Source organism: Odontesthes bonariensis, chromosome 17 (genome assembly GCF_027942865.1).
Source record: "Odontesthes bonariensis isolate fOdoBon6 chromosome 17, fOdoBon6.hap1, whole genome shotgun sequence".
Lineage (NCBI taxonomy): Eukaryota > Metazoa > Chordata > Actinopteri > Atheriniformes > Atherinopsidae > Odontesthes > Odontesthes bonariensis.
Window position 1 is genome coordinate 6,843,605 of NC_134522.1, and position 22,420 is coordinate 6,866,024.

At 41.9% G+C, this 22,420-nt stretch overlaps 2 protein-coding genes across 2 annotated transcripts in view; one reads left to right on the top strand and one right to left on the bottom strand.

Annotated features, from left to right (window-relative positions):
- ralgapa1 (Ral GTPase activating protein catalytic subunit alpha 1) overlaps positions 1 to 17,311 on the top strand; it is a 72,578-nt gene extending 55,267 nt beyond the window's left edge. Inside the window, exons 45-46 of the mRNA XM_075488060.1 lie at positions 10,578 to 10,702; positions 14,221 to 17,311. Coding sequence (XP_075344175.1) covers positions 10,578 to 10,702; positions 14,221 to 14,366 — 271 coding nt within the window. The 3' untranslated portion in view covers positions 14,367 to 17,311. The remainder of the gene's footprint in view (positions 1 to 10,577; positions 10,703 to 14,220) is intronic.
- A 773-nt stretch (positions 17,312 to 18,084) lies between these two features.
- insm2 (insulinoma-associated 2) lies at positions 18,085 to 20,247 on the bottom strand. Its single transcript, XM_075488061.1, has one exon. It carries the CDS (start codon positions 20,245 to 20,247, stop codon positions 18,226 to 18,228), a length of 2,022 nt encoding a protein of 673 aa, XP_075344176.1. The 3' UTR covers positions 18,085 to 18,225.
- Positions 20,248 to 22,420: the final 2,173 nt, after the last annotated feature.

A 22,420-nucleotide genomic window follows, 5' to 3' on the forward strand; every position in this document is an offset into this window, starting at 1 on the left:
AGTTAACATTCTAATACTGGCTCAGTACCTAATGAAAAACCTCCTAATTCCTATATAGACCAGTGAATAATAAAAATCTCTTTAATAATAACATCACTTTTAGATATCAGATAGTGATGACGTCTTCACCTTCTTTTTGTCAGTCAGTAGCCTAAACGCCCAAAATATATAATTTACTTCGATAAAAGGCAGGCAAAAAGCTGCAAATATTCCAGTTTAAAAAGCTGCAACATTGGAATATAAGATATTTATACGTGGAATAAAACAAAAAGTCACTCTAGAGTTGCAGAATCTTTGCCTAAAACAGAACCAAAACCCCTCAAGCCCCACATCCCTCTTTCTGATCTGCACACTCATCTCTCTTTTTATGGAGAGCATCTTCACTGATTTATTCAGTGAAGGAACAACCTGGAAATTCACTTTCTGTACTGAAAAACAACACTTGAGTAAAGAATACAGAGGAAAAATAACTAGGCTATATGTTCGGAGATAGAATAAATGGATGAAAAATTATCCACTGAACCCTTAATCTGCCCAACTTGTACTGGAAAAATGAATAGTTTAGCATTTATAAAGTATACACCACAACAATAAAACCATCTGCCATGTTGAGCAATCCGTGGTTAATTTGCCCAAACGATTTCTGACCATTTTCAGTTGATCAGGTGAAAACCCCCTTTTTAACAGGAAGAGACCTCCAGCAGATCCAGACTCAGGGAAAGGTGGCCAGCTGCCTCTAACAGCTGGGTGTTGAGAGGACAGGATGAACAAATACAAAACATACGGCCAGAGATACCTGCTCTGGGAAAGAAAAAGAGAAAGAGAAAGTTTTAAGACAGCAATAATCGAATATAAAGTACATTCATGTACCAAAAAGAGAGCTGAAAGTGAGGAGAGGAGCTGACTGCATCCCCCAGAAGTCGTGATCTACGACAACATAACTAAAAGGATGGTTCAGCGTCACCTGAGAGTGGAGTCTGACAACGGAAAGCTCAGCCTCAAATTCTACTTTAGGAAACTCTGGGAGCCACAAGTTAAACCTGCAGTCTGAGAGCTAAGTGCTCTGTTTGGAAAACAATCTTTAAGATATGACGGAGCTTTTCCGGGATAAAGATTTAAATATCCTTTCATGATTTTACAGGGAGCCAATGTTGGATATTTTTGATATCTTCTACTGAGAACTCTAGCTGCAGCACTTAGGATAGTCCAGCGATGTTTGATTTGATGGTTGATGTTACAGCTGCATCCACATGAATGAGAGGACGTAATCGCCTGTCAGCGGTTTAAATATTGTATCATGAACAACTTCAGATATGTAGCTTCCACTTCAACATCTGCGAAACACAACTGGGGGTCTGCCAGTACTTTTTATCACCTCTTATTTCCATACTACGAGCATCATATCTGTATGTGTGCATGAATATAGGTGCATGCAGAGGCGGAATAATGAACAGAATCCATCTCCTTAATAAGAGAATTATTACTTTGGCCTTGGTGACAGTCACCAACACCCCACGCTGTGTGTGTGTGTGTGTGTGTGTGTGTGTGTGTGTGTGTGTGTGTGTGTGTGTGTGTGTGTGTGTGTGTGTGTGTGTGTGTGTGTGTGTGTGTGTGTGTGTGTGTGTGTGTGCGCTTGTGAACTTTGGTGTGCATGTGACCGTTAAACAAAGCTTGTAATTTTGCCAGCAGCTTTCGGGCTCCCTGGTGGTGACAGGGAGGAGGGTGAGGATCTGAGTGTGTGTGTGGACACACATGTCAGTGGGTGAAATAGTGGGGTGACAAGGGGCCAATTAATGTATCACATCTGTTTTTTCTCCTCAGCCTTTGCTCCCGCATTGGTTTAAAGAGCAGATGAATTGGGGTAAATACAATTGCGGGCGTGTGTGTGTGTGTGTGTGTGTGTGTCTCTGTCATGCACATCGTCCGCTAACAGTAACTAGTGCATTAGACCAACCTATCTCTGTCCTCATCTTTGGCGTACGTGGACGCACACACACTCGTAATGAAATCACAAAGCCCCCATATCATTGCTATCACAGAAAGATATAAACCCATTAGCTTGTTCCTTTGGGCGCAGACACGCACACACAAACACGCACAGGTTTATCATTACACGCTGTAAAGCTTTTCCAATTGTATTATCCCTCTGATGTCCTTCTCTCTGTTGTCTGTTCCAATGCCTGGGGTGCAGAGGACAGATAGTGTGGGGGTGTGTTTGTTTGGGAGATGCTGAGTGAGATAGCGTGTTTTTGAGGAGAGGTATCTTATATGGAAAAAAAAAGACGGGTTATCCTGCTTTTAAACATAATTCTCTACCTCTAAAAAAGGAAAATGAAGTTGTCAAAGCAACAAGAAACTTAAAGGATCGTCTTACATCATGCTAATATGGCACAAAGAAGCAGCTTTATAAGAATTGTGATTTTTTTTTTTTTTTTTTTTTTTTTTATACTTGAATAAGCAGCAACTGAAGTTTGACAGAGCATCTCGGGGACCTTAGTCCAGCTGCTTATGTTACTCATGAAATTAGTTTGTTCAGTTATTCTTTAAACTGTGTGAAAAATGGCTGTAATTCCCAAAGAGTTAAAGTCAAGTTTTCTCCCCAAAACAGGATATTTAAAAAGTGAATACATTTTTTCAATCCATAGTTTGATTTTCTTAAGACTAAAAGATGTGATTAATACCTGTTTTTTATCTACTCCGTCTGTAGATTTTCATCTATTCGTTTCCTTTTTGGGACGGTTTTACCCGTCTTTAGCTGAGCTCTGTGGCTTTCAATCAAAAACGATTAACAGTCACTTTCTATAGAGTCTGGTTGGCGATCCATATACGTCTCCATTTCAGCTGACTAATTATTAAACCAGGACTTATTGTTACATGCAGCTTTGGTGTTCTGACAAACAAGTGTTACGTCACTGAATTCATTCATTAATTCTTTGGCCAACACAGCTGAGATAAGAATGACTTTCATTCATTGTGTTCTCAAAGTGCTCTTAAAAGGTTTTTAATCATTTGACCATCTGAAATATGTCAGAGAAAGAAAGATGGAGACGCTTTTTTATGATTCAGCTCAGTCTCATTTGTAAAAATGCTTTATTTTTAAAATTATTTTCCAGCCAGCTGATAAATACATGTGTGGGGCTTTCAAGGAGGAAATGTTGGGACCCACTATTAGACTTGAGGTGGGCGTGTTTGCCCCAAAATTATATGGTGAACTTTTAAGGAAATTGGCAAAACATTTTTGATGATAAAGAAAAATCAAATCAAATCAAATTTATTCATATTGCACATTTCATGTACAAACAGTTCAAAGTGCTTTACATAAGATAAAAGCATTGCAGCAGGGAGTGCAAGAAGCATTAAAAATACATAAAAGAATATAAAGAGAAACAAAATCATTTAAATGAATTTAAAAACAGGCAACAGTCTAGATAAGTTAAAATGCCAGATTTCGTATTAATTTCGTATTAGATAAGTGTCGAACACTTTAGCTTAACAACAGCTAAAGTAAGTTAACCTTGTAAATCTTTATTTAATATATCAGTAATCAGTCGCTGAAAGATTTCCTTTTCCGTCATTCAGATTGACATCAAAACTAAGCCAAATGCATCAATAATTTCCTTTCACCAGATTTTCTCCCAGGAACAGGAAGTGCAACAAGTGGTTTAGTCATTGGTTTACTTTTGGGCCACACATAACCTCCTCCTCTCACTTCTTCATAGCCTGGTTCTGCCCAGCGGTGACAGAAGTTTGTTCTATTTCCACCTTTAGCACAGTTTTCTTTTGTATTTCTCCCAAAAAACTGGGTTTTGTTTGCGGTTTTAGGTCCTTTAGCCAAACCGCTTCCATGCTATTGAAGTAGCATTCGTCGTTAGAGGCCGACACGCTGCTCTCACTCTGAGACACGTTTGGCCATCAGTGTTTGCCATTAACGCATGGCATCGCTGTATCTTTGGTGTCACAAGTGTTTTAATGACGTAAACGTATATATCATGTCGTGCTGCACAACTATACTCTGAAGGGATTCATTGATTTGAATCATTTAAAAAATCACTGGCAAAAAGTAGATGATGGTTCTATTGTATTGATAATTGCGGTAAGGTTATAGGGTTGGATTGCTCTCAGTGGGCTCCTTACATTCAGCTACATATAGACTGTACAAACACACACGTGGACAAACATTGCCATACACACACACATCCCAGCAGTGGTCCCAGCTCCTAATGTGCTAACAAGCTCCCTTTCTCCTCACGTCGCCTCCTCTCCTCCTCCATTCTCCCTCTGTTTCAAGTGATCACAGGAGTCGAACTCCACCACAATGAACTGCTCTGCGGGGGAGGGAGGAAGAGAGCTGAGGATGGCATGAACACTTCACTCTCTCCTCTCTTTTCAGCCACGCACAAGAAAATGAGTTTCTGACTCGACACAAAAGAGCCTCTTTATCCACCCCCTCTCCTCTATGTCTGCCTTTCTCTGCTCAGCTCTCCTTTTCTCCCCTTTTTTCCCAGTCTTTCTCCCATCATAATTTCCCTTTCTCTCTCGTTCTCTGTGTGAAAGAGATATTTTTCTGCTAATGACTTAATAAGAGCATCCATCTGAAATTCAATTACTTTAGATTTCGTAGCAGCGACTGCCATTTGGATCGAGGGAAGAAGGGCTAGTCGGAGGCACAGATGTGTGAACGTCTTTCCACTGACCTCTCACTGTTTTAATACAAAAAAATAACTTTTGTGTGGCTCGTTTCATACGGAGAAACAACCCGAAATGTTCGACAAAATAAGATTTAAATGAAGACCGTATGAACACAGATAAGTTAGAATCCATGCTAACTTTAAACTGCTGATTCAAAAACCGAATTTTGGCCTCAGAGAAGTAAAACGTAAGTTATTATTCACTGAAAATCCTGAAAATGACCAGGATCAAGACCAATGCTTGTGTGTTTCTTAATAACTTTGTTCACATCTGTGTATGTGAGCTTGAATTAAGACTAAAGTGAATTTATTTTACTGCTTTACAATAAAAAATAGCTTTAAACAAAAGTATTTAGAATGTGTTGCGGCATTAGACTGTAAAAAAAAAAAAGTTTGAAGGCAAACTATAAATTACTTTTGCATTAGTATCATAACAGGACTTACATGGCACTAAACTAGCAGGGATACTTCCAGAAGTCTTAACCCACAATTCAAGTATCATCCAATCATTTTAATACCTAAAAGAAAACTTGTTTGACCATTTGATGATAAGATGATAAAAATATCTTATTTGAAGTTTTAAAATACATTAAAGTTTTAAAATCAAAGTGCTAAATATTTTTTATTCGGCATCAATAGACATTTTGCTGAAAATGGAGGTCATTGAGGATAGAAAAGGTAGATAAACATGCACATAGAAAGCAGTAAATGGGCAATTTAATGTGTTTAAAAAGCTCTTCTGCAACCATTTTTAATGCAAAGATTTGTTGGATACTTTCACTGGTATTCAGGGCACAAAGCCCTGCTATTATTATTCCATTATTATTATTTTTCCACGTGTCCTTCCTGCAACATGCTAGATTGAAAAAGCTCTTAGAATAGAATAGAATAGAAAAATTTATTCATCAGAGGGTTGTTGAAGAACCGTTCATTTGAATCAGGTGTGCTCGACCAGAGTAACGTCGTGGAAATTGTGCATTTAGTTGCAGTCGTGTGCTATAACAGCCTTCAGTATTAAGGTCAATGAGAGATTTGTACCATATCTGTTATCTTCAGCAGACATTCTCTCTGGGTTTTAATGCACTAAAGCTATAAGGCCCCCACTCATAGTGCAAGTAGTATGGCTGAAATAGTGTAAAGTGTGAAGTAAAAAAAAAACATGGATTAATAAAAATAAAGAAAAGAAATGCAGGAAACCTATGGTACACAATTTGTGGAAACACACGCACACACACAGGTTGGTTTCAGTTATGTAGCCTGACATTTATGAGTCATTTTAAGATCCTTTCAGTAAAGGTTCTTCTTTTATTCATATCCATTAATGGTTTAACTCAACAAAAAGGGAAGAGTTTGAAGCAAAGGTTTGGACAGCCTCAGCTGTCTGTAATTACCAAGTATCCCAGTTTATAAACCCTTTTTACAGTCTTTCACTACTCCTATTGGTGATTTTCACTTCAGAGTTATAATTCTATGGCATCAATACATGAATTAAAGCCATGTCAAGGCACTTCAGATATATAATCCAGTTCAGATTAATTGTAATCCAATTATAAGCCAATTCAGTCAGACTTGTCCAGCTCATTAGAAGTTACCGAGCTCGGAAAACCCAAAGGATTGGCTCAAATCTCAAAGGGAGCCCATGAAGAGAAGCTAAAACTAGAGAAATCTGATTTGTGGCCGCAGTATTTTGGATCAGCTGGAGACTTTTCAGAGAATAATAATAATAAAGAATCACAGTCGTCCAATCATGAAGTAAGAAATGCATGAACCAGTTTTTCTGTGAGACTTTTATTAACTTGCAAACACCCTCTTCTAAGTGTCATCCACAGATGTGCAGTATTTAATTCGGGAGACTCTGACAGCCATTGTGGCACCTTCAGCTCTTGAGGTAGTCCATATTGGATTTAGAGGGCTTTGGGATCATTATGACCTTCCAGAATCCACCATCTTTTCATCTGGTGTGATGTCATTTTACTGGATCTTCTGGTAGTTGATTTAATTAAGCTTTAACTTCATCACTCCACTTGTTTCCAGAAAGCAGCTGGGTTTCTTAGATAGAAAAAGGTTTTCCTCCGATGACTCTTAAAGTCATCTTGGGCTAGTGTGGCTGCAGAATAAAAGAGTGCACCACCACCCCGGAGTTCGACCCTCTAAACAGGCCGTAAGACGGTGTAAAACGAGCTGAAAAACCTTTAAATATCTCCCTGGACGAGTATTCTGGACTGTGCTCGATTACAAGTTTGATGCATTTATACTCTTCAAAAATTGTTTCCCTCAACAATTAGAAAAATAGTAAGTGAGTCAAACACATTAAATCATAATAATTGTTATTATTAGTTGCTCAGTATAACTCAACTCCACCTTATACATATCAGTATCAGTAGTTTTGATACTTTTAGTCCATTTTCTTGATAATGGAGTGCTTTTTTTTCATTTTCCTGGAGCAAGATCCGTCTACTGTGTGCGGCCTGTTCTCCTCCACCTTGCTTTCACAGCTAATGTGAGTTTTGCATATTAGTCCCTTGTGATGTTGCCTCTTCACAGTGGGAAGTTTGTGCCACAGTGACACGAGTCCACAGGTAGAAACCCTCGCTGTGAGGAACAAAGAGGGACAAAGGCATACAGGAGGCAGGCAAAGAGAAAGAGTAGAACAGTAAAATGATATTCCTGTCGTTTATCTCAGCGGTGGCACCAACTTTCTGTATGTTTTTCTCCTCCTTTTCTGAGTTACCCCGCCTCCGTCGACCTCTTTCTTTTCCAGCGGGTGTCCTTTAAACCTTTTTCACCTTCTCGGAAACTACGACACAGCAGCCTTTTCACAAACTCTGTCCTAACCCTGTCCTCCCCCGCTGCTCCATGGAGCCGCACATTATTAAAACGTGATATGAAGATGATTAGGTGTGGTTTGCTTGTTCCTAATTGCATTGCATCCCGCTCACAAACACATCCACCAACCAAAGGGGGAAGTAGGTGCGATGTAGGGGAGCGGGAAGCGGGAAAAGGCAAGCGGTGAGATCACATGGAGGCTGCGCTGCTCTTCTCTCAGAGCTCTCTGGGTGACGTCCACGCTCACACTCGCACTGCTTTGTGTTGTTACTTAAATATCCTCCTCCCCTCTCAACTCCTCTGCGATTCACTGCAGGATTCTCACCCCTCTTCTTCTTCACTCCTGCTGTCTCCCATCGTCTTTTTACAAGTTCTCTTCCTCTGTCAACATCTCACTTTCTTTGCACCTCTAACCCCCTCCCCCCTCTCTTCGTTTTCCTCACTTTCTCACTATGAAGACTTGAAAACTGTTTTTGAAACAATACTTTCCTCTGAAATACTGTATGGTAGCTGTAAGACTTAAGTTTCCAGCGAACCTCCACCCTCCTCCTTTCTCCTGCACTTTAAAGGAGCCATATTGTTGTTATTATCATTGTCTCTAACCGAATCAGTTACCATTAGACCTGAATCTTTCTCATTCTGAGGCCCATAGACCAGCTCTCTAACCCAATAGAAAACCCATGGGCGCTATTACGGAGGGCCTACCCATTCAAGAGGCCGCCGCACACATGCTGAGGCACAAACAGCACAGATTTCATTCTGAGGATTCATTGGCTTAATCCCATCACTCACTCGGACATTAACTCATGCACTTGCATACACACATACGGCCGACTTTATCAAATACAGCCACACAAACGCATAAACACTCTGCTCTCATTTAAAACCCCTGTTATTGGAGCTCACTGAGCAAATTGTAATACTATTGTAGGATGATGAGGCTGGATTGTTTGAGTGTGTGTCCGGGAGGCTGTAACGGCTGCATATGGCTGTCATTGTGGTTGGATGCATGAGAGGGACTGAGGAAGAGAGGGCAAAATGTCATTCTATCAATGAGGTTATCTCTAATAGATGGACAGTTGAAGTCCTGGTTTCCATTTACTCTACTCTCCACTGAATCCCCGAGCCCTTCTCTTTGAATTAATCACTGTAATGGCACGTGATAAAAGAGAGTTGTTGTTGTTGTTTTTTCAGTTGGTAGTATTCACTGTAAATTCTTTTAGAAATCAAGAAACTTGAAGGTAATCGCCCTGCGTTGCATGCAGTGTTTTCTGATCAATCCTTTTAAATGAGTAAACATGGTATGTTTTATCGTTATATTTCATTTTGTATCATGGTATTATGATTAATGATCATTAAATACATATTTATAGGGAAAAAAAAGAGAAGTTTTAACCCTTTAAACAAGCACTCCAGCAGTCTCTTATTGTATCCAACTTCTTCAGTGTTGTAGCTCTTTGTTGTTTTAAGTTCCCTTTTGGTGTCCTCAGGGGAAGAAAACATCACATTTCTTTTTTTTTTTTTACAATAGCAACTGTAACTTTTTTTGTTTTTACAGGATAAAAACAAATTATTGTGTAAATCTGACCAAAACTGTACTTTTGAAATACATGTAAATCTGTTACTAGCTTCTCAAAACTGGAGGTCAAATCCCTCTTAAATGTTAATGCTCAACTAGACTTAAAAATAACAAAGGCACTGAGCACGTGCTCTACAGCTCCATCACTTTGTAACAACATTAAGGCATAAATGCACATTAACGCAGCCTAATTCCAAGTAAATCTGCTCTCATTCACATATTTTTAGTTTCTTTTGTCAGACTGTTAACATGTCAGAAATCACTTAAAGCATTTCTGGACTGTCGCGTTGCTCTAATAAAATCCTGATTTTTATGACCTGCCACCGCTTGGGTAACTTAAAAACAACGTCTGTGCGGTGAATTCAGCCACAGAGGAAGTTAGGAGCATACGTGGACATCCTTCCGTTGATTCCTCGCTTCTGAACGTATATCGGGACGCAGGTCCAGTTTGATGGCCGTGTGACCCTGTTGACTTTCACTACGCTTTACACACTGAAGATGCTAATAGACTATTCCAAGATGGCGCCAGTGTGTTTGGCTGGCCGTCGGTCTTTCACTGTTTTGTTTGTGTTTCTTTTGTTTTCATGTTTTGTAATGTGCATTAAAGGTAGGGTAGGAGATCCTGGATTTTGAGTCCAGCGAAGCTGCATTTTGAAAATACACCAGTAAAAAGTCCCAACCCTTTTCTTCACTTTCCCCCCGAAGGCACGCCTCTAGAGTACATGAACGAGCACGAAGGTGCACGAGCGCTGTTCTGACAGCAAGCATCGATCGTTGCCGTATTTAGTATTTAGTATACGCTAACTATACGTTTAATAATGCTAGGTGCTAGCCAAGCTGGCTCTAGTTTAGCTTCCTGCCAAGCTTCTGGGCGCGTAATTCGTTCACGGAGCAGGGTACGCGCACAGGGGGAAGGAGGGGGTGGGAGGAGCAGGTTGCAGTTTGATAGACAGCATCAGATCCAATCATCGTTAACGGTCCTGTCAGTATGATTGGATAGTGTTTTTCCTAGATTGTACGTTCTAGAGGCCACTAAAACCTTTATTATTTGTGTCAAAACTTTTAATTAATTGGTTGCAATGGGGGTGTGAAGAGTATTTCAAGCAATATGTAAAAAAATGCTCCTGAAAAAGATCCCCTACCCCACCTTTGAGTCTCTGCTCGTGTATGATCGCCCATCTCTTCTGGATAACACATGTTGAGACTTTTGCTCTTACTTTCTGTTATCGTGTTTTATTGTTTCTGTTGTCTTTTCCATATTTTGCATGTTTATTGATTTTTGTCTGTACAGCACTTTGTCGTAGCTACTGTTGTTTTAAAGTGCTTTATAAATAAAGAAGGAGTAGTAGTAGTAATATGAACTATTACGTGTAATGTGTGAATGCCTGTTAACAGACTGATGAAGCCATTAATGTTTCCTGTTTCATGTGTGATGAAAAATTTTCTCATTTTGGGGGGGGTTCGACCTTGACCTTTGACCTCAGCTATGAGGAGCGAGCCCGATACCTTGAGACCATAGTGCAACACCACCAGGAGCCAACCCCATTTGAGGATTACGCAGCACGAGTCTACAGCCCCGCTCCCTGCACTCACCTGCCATCCGACGCAGGTACGACCCGCTGTTAAAGATCACAAATATTCCACCAACGGCCCCGTTTGTAGCCTTGGTGGCTGCGTGTTAGCGACTCATAAACTTAGAGGAAATCCAAACCTAGTTTCATTTTCTTGTTTTTTTGTTAATACACGTTATCTTTTGGGGGTATTAATTCTCCAGATTAGGTTAGGTCTGCAGCACACACACTCTGGCAGCTCACAGTGGCTGATGAGATCTGTTTTCCATTCAAAGCCGTGTTCGGCCTTATTCTCTATCCAGAGTGTCTCTGAAGAATTAGCTGACATCTGATCAGCCGTAAAGATGCCAGGCATGCAAGTGGGACTCATATTTATGACCCTCATATGCATCCTGCTAAGTTCATTACACTGATACCGATCACTTCTGCCTGTGTGATAAAAGGGAATTTTATAAGGTTTTCCTTTGACTCAAGTTTAATCCAATTAATCAACATGGCAGTTATTTACAATCACTTAAATCTGCAGGTAAGCCACTTACTTTATCAGATATAGATGTATATAATCCAAACGAACACGACTGTATGACGCAGTCACTGTTGAAGTTGTTTTTCTTGGCTCTTCATTTCACCAGCTAATCTGGCAGAGAAATCAATAATTGTGTAATAATGATAATCATCAACCTGCTTTGAGGCTGAATAACATCTGGCACAACCTGATGCCCACAAAATGTTCATTGATGATTTTATTTGGGATATAAATTTCTCGGGATTTGTGTTCAGCCCCAGAAGCAGTTTCCGAGCACAGGATCAGAAAGTTAATGAGGACTGAGCCTCCCTACAGACACTTTTCTACTCAGCTTCCGCATAAATATGATGTATAAGCCCTGATACATAATGTGCATCATAGGTTCAGAACTATGTGTGCAAAGTCTGGTAAATAAATGATCCTGTGCTTTGAAATGAACCCTGCACAAATGCACCCCAACATCTCTAATCTTTCAGTCCTCTACCTGTGTTAACATGCAGCCCCCCTCCCTTAACAAAACAATGATGATTCTTCTCTTTTTTTCTGTTTTTCTTTGTTTAATTTCACCAATTTCATCATTTATTTTACCTTTTTTTATGTTTTGTTTTGTTTCTTTTTCTTTGGTTTTTCTTTTTCTTTTGCCCCCCCCCTCCCTCCTTTTAGATCGTTTTGTCTCACTGTATGCATATAGCTAAAAGGTAAGCCTGGTCACATTATTGACATGCTCCGTTCTGATTGGCTCTTCCCTCTGACATTTCAGCCTAACTTTTGCTCTCCTTCGATTCTTCCACCATGTTGTGTTTATCTCTGTTTCTTCCCTCGTGTGTTCTACACTTTAAGCAGGTCTGTGTGTGTAAAAGGCAGATTTCTCCTCTCTGAAAGTCACTTTCAGCTCATTACTGAGGGTAGTTTGCTACTTCTTGTATCAATTTCCCAGTAAAAGATCATTTTTAACCTTAGAAATTTGATGAAACTTTCAACTGACAGGCTTAGATCATCGAACATATTTAGACTGAGACTTTTTTCTGTAAATCCAGCTGGTTTTACCTCTGTTTCGGTCTTTATTGCCACCGTAAACACCAGACCGATCTGCACTCAGTGCCTTGGTGAAAGTGAGCCATCCTTATCTAACACTGAGAGGTTTCTGCTCTTCTGTCCGTCCGCCCGCTCATTAATTTTCATGGTCGTTCTGTTAACCTGCGACGTCACACTGACCTGGTGAAACTTGACCTCTAACCTCTCTCCGTGTATGATCCTCTCCTCCTGGTTTTGATATGATGTCGCTTTGCTTTCACACAAACACTCAAACGCAGACTTATTGATTGAGCGTGGGTAAGCCAGCTTTAATCTCCACGAGCTGTTTGGACGTATAAGTGTGAACTAACACTGTGAACTAACAAGATAATGTTTCCTCTGTTGTCACTCATGTTAACAGTGTTGTGTCTTCTCATCCTGTCTGTTGAATGATTTTGATCTGTTTTCTGTGTGACCACCTTTTCTTGTTTTTTATTTCAATAATTCATTCTACATTTTTCCTTATTCTTCCTTTTCCATACTTTTCTCCCCTCTCCTCTCTATTCCTTTCCTTTTTCTTTCCTTTGCTTTATTTCCTTTACTTTCCCTTTTTTTCTTTCCTTTTTTCTCCTCTTCCATACTTTTCTCTCCTCTCTATTCATTTCCTTTGCTTTATTTCCTTTCCTTTCCCTTCTTTTCCTTCCCATATTCTCCTTTTCCATACTTTTCTCCCCTCTCCTCTCTATTCATTTCCTTGATTTCTTTCCATTTCTTTCCTTTCCTTTCCTTTCATATCCTTTCCTTTCCATTTCTTTCATATCCTTACCCTTCCTGTCCTTTCCTTATCTTTCCTTACCTCATCAGTGGAGCATAGTGTTATGTATCTAATGGTCCCTAAACCACTTGACAGCTTCACCATGCTCAGGGTGAAGGGGAAAGGTCTGAAGCAGAAGGTTCTCCATGCTAGTTGTGAATGGTATGCATTGTGGATAGAAAGTTTAGTTTTACAGTGTTCCACAGTAAGAAAGCAGTAGAGCTGCACGGCCACTAAAAGACAAACAGAACACAACCGGAGCTGAATTCCAGCTGGCATTCAGAGTGTAGATTGAGCCATTTGTTTAAGACACAGTTCCCTCTCGGACACGTTTATATTTCAAGCTTCGAAGAACCTGTTTTAAAGCAGAAAATGTGCTCGGCTTTTTAAATAAACTCTGTTATTGACTAAATTTACGATATTTTAAGCTGAAGCATCAAGTTAGCAAAGTCAGGATTGGCTCAAGTGAGTAAATATTTTATTATTGAAAAGTTTATCTACTTTACAATGCGAACAATGTTCAGTCTGTTAAGAAATACTCGTAGAATGAACAAGTTGCTGCCCGCCCCTCAGCTAGATTTCCTTATTATTTTGAAACCATAAGCTGCGTCGTGCTCGTTTGGCTTCTGATTACACTGTTCGGCGCCACCATCACGTTGATCAACTTGTCATTATATGCTACGCTCCAGCTGGTTGGAGTCACACTGCAGGATTTTTCATTCCGATCATTCCTGATAGGTCTTTCATCCTTTCTTTCTGTCCGTTGTAGGACTCGATCAGAGATTTCTGAGCAGTTAGAAAAGCTCATTAGTTCCCTGTACATTCGTTTTTAGGCTTTTTTTTAAACAAACAAAATGTTGTTGGTTCATCTTAAGTTCGTCTCTGCTCTTGTGTTGTTCAAATAGATAAAGACAGGTCGCTCTATTTTGGGTCATAAACACGTCTGGTGACTTTAGGGAACTAAGATTCACAATAGAAACTGAGCAGAAAGAACCATGGTGAGCTTTCATGTTGTCCTTCATCCGTCTGTGTGTCTGTGGAAATCTGCAGTCTGGCTCAGTAGACCATCATGGGTTAAGATGTAATTTTATCGTTGATCCTTCATCCTTTTTCTGCTTATCCACCCTCCCCTCCCCTGCCTCACCCATCCTCCCATCACATTTCTCCCCCCACGCCTCCTCCCCTCCTCCTGCCCTCCTCAGGCTCCTGCCTAGAGATTCTTCGGGGAGAAAGTCCGGCTCTTGGGGAGGCAGGGAGCGACTCGGCATCCCCCATGTCTCCTCGAACTAGCAAGAGCCGCATGTCGATGAAGCTGCGACGCTCCTCCGGATCCGCCAATAAGACATGAGCTTTTCACACGACATGGTTCAGTCGGCACAAACGCTGTCCCCCATATGAGCCAATCAGAACTGAGATAACTTGGAAATTTGGACTCCATATACATTGTTTTCACCAGGAAATGTCATTACTGGGTTTCTCATAACTGAACGTAAGCATCGGCGGTGTTGATGGGCTTCATTTCGTCCCAGCTCCTTCAGTATTTTCAGCTCAGACCTCTCACTCATGCTCTGTTACACTCAAATATCCACATGATAGTATTCTACCATGAATATCTGCAGCTTAGCTTCTAAACAACCACGCCGGGATTTGCTAAAATAGAAAAAAGCTGAAGAAGTTCATCCCAAGCGGTGCAGTATTAGTTAATAACTACATGTGCCAATGTTAGAATAGCGCACAAATGCCAGTTTAACCAGGACTCCAGAAATGTGCCACATAATGCGCTGCTTTCAGACAGTTTGAGCCCACATTCAGTGAAGGAAAACTGCAGAAACTGTGTGTCTGTCTGGTTGGGAGGAATCTATATTTGTACTGAAGTCGAGGTGTGTGTGTGTGTGTGTGTGTGTGTGTGCATGTACAGACAGAAGCAGGAAAAGAAAACAAGGAGTCGAGGCTGTTGAGGGTTGCAAGGAGAAGGCAAACTAGGTCTATTTTTGTTTATGTTGCATCAGTTTTTAATGATAGATGAAGGCAGGTTGGTTCTAATCAGTCCTCATCACACGTTATAGCAATTTATTTAAAAAAACAAACAGTACGCGTTGATGTACTCAAGCCAAATATTTTAAGACGAAAATCCCCAGTCTGAGCTTATGGGACTGAAGGTGAGCTGACCTTCCCTCTAAAATGAGGACAAATGGGTTGTTTGTCCTTGAATAAAGAGAGTAAAGACTCTCTGGAACATAATCGAGACAAAAAGAGGAAGCACTTGTTGTTGTTTTTGGTTTTCAATTCATGCTGTAAAATGTGGACGAGCACTGATATTCATTGCATTTATGTTCTTTTTCTTTTTTTTTTACTCTTAATTTGTGTCTTCACTAAAGCAGGAATGTCATATGCTGTATTTTTAGTCACACTCTAAGGCAAGAAACCACAGCTTTTCTCTCTTTGTTCTCTGCGCTGTATATCTATAAGGGGATGAGTATAAATATATATATATATATATATATATAAAAGATATCTTTAAGAATGTGTACAGTGTCAGGAAGCTTGTTGTGTATATAAGATTATGTGAGAATAGCTGCCAAAGCCAAACTGTAGTTTAACCTCCGATGACATATTTGCTAAAAAGAAATGAATTAATACAAGTAATAGTAAGTTGACACTACAAGATTTCACACTACCACAGTTCCTCTTTCATGAACAGAAATTTAAAGGTCATTTTATTTCACACACTTACTTATCATCCTTATCACAGCCTGACTGTAATATTTGTAAGTGACGCTCTGTTTTCCCCCCTAAACATGAGTTATTGTCGGCGGGGGAGACGGACTGTTGGGTTTATGAATTCCAATGTGGGATTTCAGAGTTTGACACACTGCTAAAGGAGCAGTTTTATGGGGAAAAGTTGGGGGTGCAGCTCACTTTATGTTTGGTTTAAACATTTAATCTGTTTCTGTGTTTTGGACACATCCCCAATTCTGCCTGTAGATAAGGGGCATCGGCATGCAAGCCATGAATTATGCACTCCACTAGTCCAGTAAAAAACTGACAAGTTAGCTTGTTTATTTAAAAGTACTTGAAGTATTTTTCATTTATAGCCCCAAAACCTCACCTGAGACCTGAAAGAGTTTGATTTTTCTCTGTAAAGATCCAAGCTGTGTTTTTTTTGTTTTTTTTTTTTTAGGGATCATCTGGACTGAGTGCTCTTCAGTTCATTCAACATGATGGCTTTTTTTTGTTTGTTTGTTTTTCATGGCCTTACTGATCAATGACTCAGAAAGCTTGTATACATGCGATCTGTATTTGGAAAATATGGGTCGATTTTTGCAGATTTCACAGCTTGAAGCGTCTGTATTTTCTGTTACACTGTTTTTAGTTTTTGTTTCATAGTTTCTCTTTAGAGAAGAAAGGGATTGTACAACTTTTTCTTTTTGTTTCAACCCATTCTGTCGGGTTGAATTTGTTAGTTTTTACAAACGCCATTATGTAATGAGGTCAAATGAATTCTGTTACTTTTGTGTATTTGACGTCAGCTGAGCATTGTCCCTTTAAAGTATTGCTGTAGCAGTTATTATTGCTGAGGTTGAAGCACCATTTATTGTTACAACCAGCTGTGTCCTGGGCCTGATCTGACCTGTACCTGCTGTATATAGACCACAGATTGATTGATTATATAATGTTAAAACACAGACAGCTGGAGCCTGTTCAGTCTGCATCACCAACTCCGTCCCAACAACTAAAACATAACAGCAACGCCACGTTAACACTCCCCCATGCTCTTTAGATTGACATTTGTGATTCCATTTTATAATTTTAGCCTTAATAATGCTTTAATTATCCATGGTAAATATAGTTTTATAGACTGTAAATACTCTTCAAGATTGCATTTTTGGCAATTAACTCAGTTGTGTTTAAAATCTCTTGATTAGCAGCAACCAAAATTCTGCTCGAGTTTCCCAAAGGAGAGAAATTGCCACAGCGTCACAGACTTTTTGTCCCAACTTTTACCTCTACGTTGTCCGATGGGAAGAAATAGTCCGACTTCTTCCTCGTTCGAGCTGCAGCTGATGTAACTACTGATATACAAAGTGCATGACACCAGTTCAGTACTAACTGCATGTTTTCACCAGTTGTATCAACACACATGCACGCACACAATCCACAAACTAAGTCACTGTCAGACCTGTAGTATGTAAACGTGTAACATCTGTTTCAGACACACACAGAGTGTGATTGTGCGATGATGGACTTTGATAATAAACGACTGGTACCGGTGGCCGCTGCCTGATTCACATATTGAATGTTTGTGTATCAGATTTTTGAAAAAGAAGCAATAATCACCCAATCACGCCGCTCATTGATCAGACTGTATGAACATTTATTGACAATAACTTTGAATAAATTCCACATTAAACTTGAACCATATCAAAATAGTACTGTACAGGCTTCAAATAACCACACGTATATATATATTTAGCATCATAAAGGCATTTAGCAAATATTTTAACCAGACTGTATGATCGGTAAACACAAGACATTTTATAACCAGTTGTACTAACATTAAATGATTCTTTTTTTGTATGAAAATATAGAGCTGAGAAGTTAACTGACACAGTTACTATGAAAGGCATTTTACGGTCTGATTGTTTCACCTTTTTTTTTTATTATAAACTTGACATGAAATAGTGTTTAAAAATGTGAGTACAGTTTACATCAGACTCCTCCTAAACCTCAGTGTAATCTCATTACTTGTGTATATTTAAATTAATTCCTTCTTGGTTCAATTCTCCCTAATCCAACTTTTTTTTTTTTTTTTTTTTTCAGGGCGTGTTGTTCCTGAAGTTAATGGTCACTAACTGGCTGTTAGAGTGACGTATTTTAACACCAATTCAGTCACATAAAATGTCCAGTGTAGGTGCAAGAGAACCTTATTATTATGGGATACGTAAAATATGTCAAATGTCCAATTAAAAAAAGGAAAAGTGCTGTCACTGGCACCCCGGGACCTTTGCGGGTTTGTTTCAGCACCGTGGACAGCGACTGCACTTACAGGTCAAAAAGTGGTGGTGGTTGTGGATTTAAATTACGCTTCTAAATAAAGGCACGGTGACAAAAACTGACAGAAACGTGCACGTCGACAGCCACATTTAGTTGATTCCCGTTCATGATAATCGATCACTGATCGTTTTCCGGAGGATTTTTCTGTTTTTTTACGGCCGCACTGTCATCTGCAGCAGCATCACCTGCCGGTTCTCCGTGGGATGAGACTTGTTGATGTGTCTCGTGAGCCCCGGTGAGCTAAAGAAGGTGGATGGACAGTACTTGCACGTGAAGATCTGCTGCTGCTGCTCGCACTCGCCGGCGCTGCTCTCTTCTCTGTGCGCGTGGAAAACGTCCGCTCTGCGTCCTCCCCCCAGAGTCTCCGCCAGCAGCTCGTCCCGCATCGCGTGCCACAGACGGTGTTTGTCCCTGATCTCGACTGACGGGAAGCGCGCGCCGCACAGGTGACACAGGAACACCTGGCTCTGGCCCCCGTTGGGCTCGCGCGCCTGGCTGTAGGATGGCGGGGGGGAAGATGCACGGGCTGTCATCTCGTGCGCCGCCAGGTGTTTCTTCAGGTAAGCCTGTCTCCGGAATTTCTTCCCACAGTAACGACACTCGTACACCTCTTCTTCCGGTAACGACTGGACAAACGGCAACGGAGGGTGCGCGAGTGGCGGCGGTAGCTCCACGCGCTCCTCTGGGTTCAGTAGCAGCAGGCCGGGAGGGGGGCTGTCTGAAGCTCTCGCGAGCTGCTGCTGCAGGTCCCCGCAGCCTTCAGCCGGGTTACCCGGGTTACGGTAATGAGCAGAAGGGTCGTAGTGAGGAGGCGCGAGGCTGTTGCTGTCGGGGCCGTCGCGCGGCTGACCGTGGAGCAGCAGCAGAGACTGCTCGCGCCTGATGCGGGAGCTGTCCAGCGCGCCTTGGTGCTGATTGGTGTTCGTGCGCAGCAGCTCGTTCTCCTTGCCCTCCATCTCCACCGGCTGCCGCTCGTGCTGAATGAGCCCGCGTGCCTCTTTTAGCGGCTGCGCCCTGTTGGTTTGGGTCTCCGCTCCCTGGTTGTTCGCCGGACGAGGTTTGTGCCAGCGCCGGTGAGAGGCCAGGTTGGCGGGACAGCTGAAGACTTTATCGCACTCGGGGCAGCGGTACTCCACGCGCACTATGCGGGAGCATTTGTGCTGCGCGAGGGAGAAGGGGTCGGGGTACTCCTCCTTGCAAAGCTGGCAGATAAACTCCCCCAGCGGCTGAGCCCCGGTGGGGGCAGAGGACTTCTCCCGCAGCCTCCGTAGCTCGGGGCTCTCCTTCTTGATGCGCAGACCCAGAACCGGCGAGGTGGTGACCTCATCCTCAAAGTTCAGCTTCCGGGTCACTTTGGGCTTCTTTGGCGGGTTTCCCGCCAGCTGCTTGTGCTGCTGTTTGCTGTGGTGATCCGGCTCCAGGAAAGAGCGTTTTCTCGCCGCGTGATGCTGCCCCTGGCTCATCAGTGTCAGTGGTGGGAACAAGTGCACGTGAGACATACTGGGGTCGTACTTGTCATTGTGACAGTAGGGCTGCGCGTGGTGGTGGTGGTGGCGGCGGCCGCTGTTCGCGAGGAGCCTCTCGATAGAAGCGGACACTGAGGTGGGCGTGGGGGTCACCAGGAACGGGAGGTCCGGTAACTCCGGGGTCCTGCCGGGGAACGACGGCTGCTTCTCTCCTTCCTCGTGCTGCTCCAGCAGCCTCGTGCCCGCTGGTTTCACCGGGCTGCAGGACTCCGTGGATGTCGGGTGGAAGCAGGACGCTTCAGTGTCCAGACTCAGGATGTCCACCTCGCTCACCTGGTCCTCGGTGTCCGGTAACTGCGCGCGCCGGTCAGCCTCTGCCTCCAGCGCTGACTCCACGTGCGGGCTCCACGCCTCCCTGACACCGGCGGGGTCCTCATGGGACTCCGGAATGTCTCCATATGGACGCTCAAACGGGAAAACACTCAACACCGGGTTCACGGCTCGGGCTTCAGAGTTGTCCCGGTCCGCCGCCTCAGGTTTGCTGCTGCTGCGTGGCCGGTATGACGCCGAACCTCGCCGGTTCCTCTTCACCAAGAATCCTCGAGGCATTGCGCTGATGACGACGGTGCGAGGCGCGTGGCACCACCAGGCGGAAAGAACAACAACTCTTGTCTCGAGCCCACTTTGAAGTGCAGCTTTGAAGTGCATGCGGAGAGACGGAGGGGAGAGGGCGTGCGCAGCTTGGATGAGAGCACTAGAGTGAGACGATGGTGTTTGACACACACGCACACACACACACACACGCACGCACGCACAGCTCGTTCACACACTGGTGGGCTTTTCGTTTAGGGTAAATGTGCCCGATTCAGGCGACTTAATAGCAAATATTTAACACCTTAAACTAAAAAAAATAACGTTAAAAATGTGTATTTTAACAGACTAAAAAGCTGTTAAAATGTAATAACCATGTTTCTTAGGATGTTTTTTTTTTTCAAATGTGAGATGTTTATTTTAATCCTCTAAGAACAAACCTTTCGGCTACATAACTTCACTTTAACAAATGTACAAATGTTATTCAGATGTTGCTTCCTTTTTAAGTTTTTTTTTTGTCTTTTACTGTGGAACAAATGTAGAAATAACATGAAAGAAAAGTCCCAAACTGGTGCAAAAAGAAGCAAAAGCCCTAAAGAGAAAGCAGCTCAGACGTCTTTTCCGTGAGGAGCCATGTGGAAAATCACTTCACATGATTATTGTTAATTTTTTTTTTGTGGCTTTTTATTTAATTTTTTTTTACTAAATACTTAGCTAATTTTCCCTTATTGCAAGGTGTTTTCTGTTGTTCACGCGCTCCGGCTCACGTGCAGACAGCAAACATTACGGGCTGTTATCAAGATAAAAAAAAAATCAGAAAAACTCCCTTTCAGATCTCACCTCATTTAAGAAAACTAATGACTTGAGTCTGACGAGCTGCGGTGGGAAAACTTTGGGCATTGCTTTTGCTCGTCGTGTCAATGTGCGCTCGTGCGCGTGCGTGACGTTATCTCCCCAGCAGAAGAGGAGGTCAGAGAGGAAGATGGAGATTGTGATTTGATGTGTGTGTGTGTTTGAAAGACTATTCACACCCGCCCTCCCCCTCTTGAATCTGCTCTCGCCGATAAGAGATCGGAGGGTGATCCATCCATCCATCCATCCATCCATCCATCCATCCATCCTCCCTCCAACCCTCGGGGATGTAGGGCCCCTGTGTGTGGGCCAGTGAGCTCCGGCCAGCCGGCGTCGCTGCCTGGAAATCAATCAAGGAGAATGAGCGTGAGAACAATCTTAAGGGGCCGCCTGGGGAATAGACAGGGCCGGCCCAAGCCTTTATGGGGCCTTAAGCAGAATTTCATTTGGGGCCCCCCTACCATCACCTCAGCTCCAGGTGCCTCATTATTCCATAGGCTACACTGTTATGTGTGTAACGGACCCACAATCATTAGCATTATTTGTAATCATCTCACATTATACAGGTGTCATTGTTGTTTTTAGCTTTAAAGGGATAGCAAACTCATAAATATGGTTTAATTAACTTCTACATAAAGAGTGATGTATAAGTATGGCTCATTAATTTAACTATTTGAAAGTGACATCAGCAGGCTGGAGACTGCATTTATAGTAAACACGTTAAATAGTTTAATTTCTTTCAGATGTGCAATGGTGTGCAAAATGTTCAAAATCCAAATACAAAATAGAATCAAATGACATTCACATTATCTTACAGGAAAAATAAGGTTGTAATCAAAATTAAATACTTAAATAATAAATACAATACTTAAATAATTTTTCCCAACGGTGGTAGCAGCCAACAGGAGGCATTAAAGGGGCACTAGGTAGCATTTTCACCTAAAATTATAGCCTTCAGGAGTTTACCAAAGGTTAAACAAGTCAATAGTAAGCGAATGAAGCCTGTCTCGCTCCCAACAGGGGTCTGTATGCTGAAAATCCCATATGTAACTTCGGCAGGAGCGACCCGCTTCTGAAGTGTCGTGATGCGCGAGAAGAGTCGTTTGTGTTTACGGCACTTAGCTAGGTACTGTATGCTAACTGTAGTTGTAGGCTATGTGTTCGCTTGCGTTGAAGAGCCAACACCAAGCGTTTCATATTCTGCCTTTCACAGACTGAATATGAAACGTTCGATGTTGGCACTTCCCATCTTTGTGAAATTTCTCCAAGCGTGATCTTGTTCATCTACCATAGTGATCTGCGTTTTAGATTGTAAAGAGACAGGTGATGATGGTGCTCTAATTCCTCCTGAGTTCGAGACGTAGCCTAGCTTCAGAAATACACGGACTGACCTGATTAGAATAAGAATAGCGTTTTGATCCGAACAAGAATTGTTATC

What these genes read in the sequence shown, in the direction of transcription:
- insm2 (XM_075488061.1), bottom strand. Translation starts at nt 20,247, where the DNA reads ATGCACTTCAAAGCTGCACTTCAAAGTGGGCTCGAGACAAGAGTTGTT.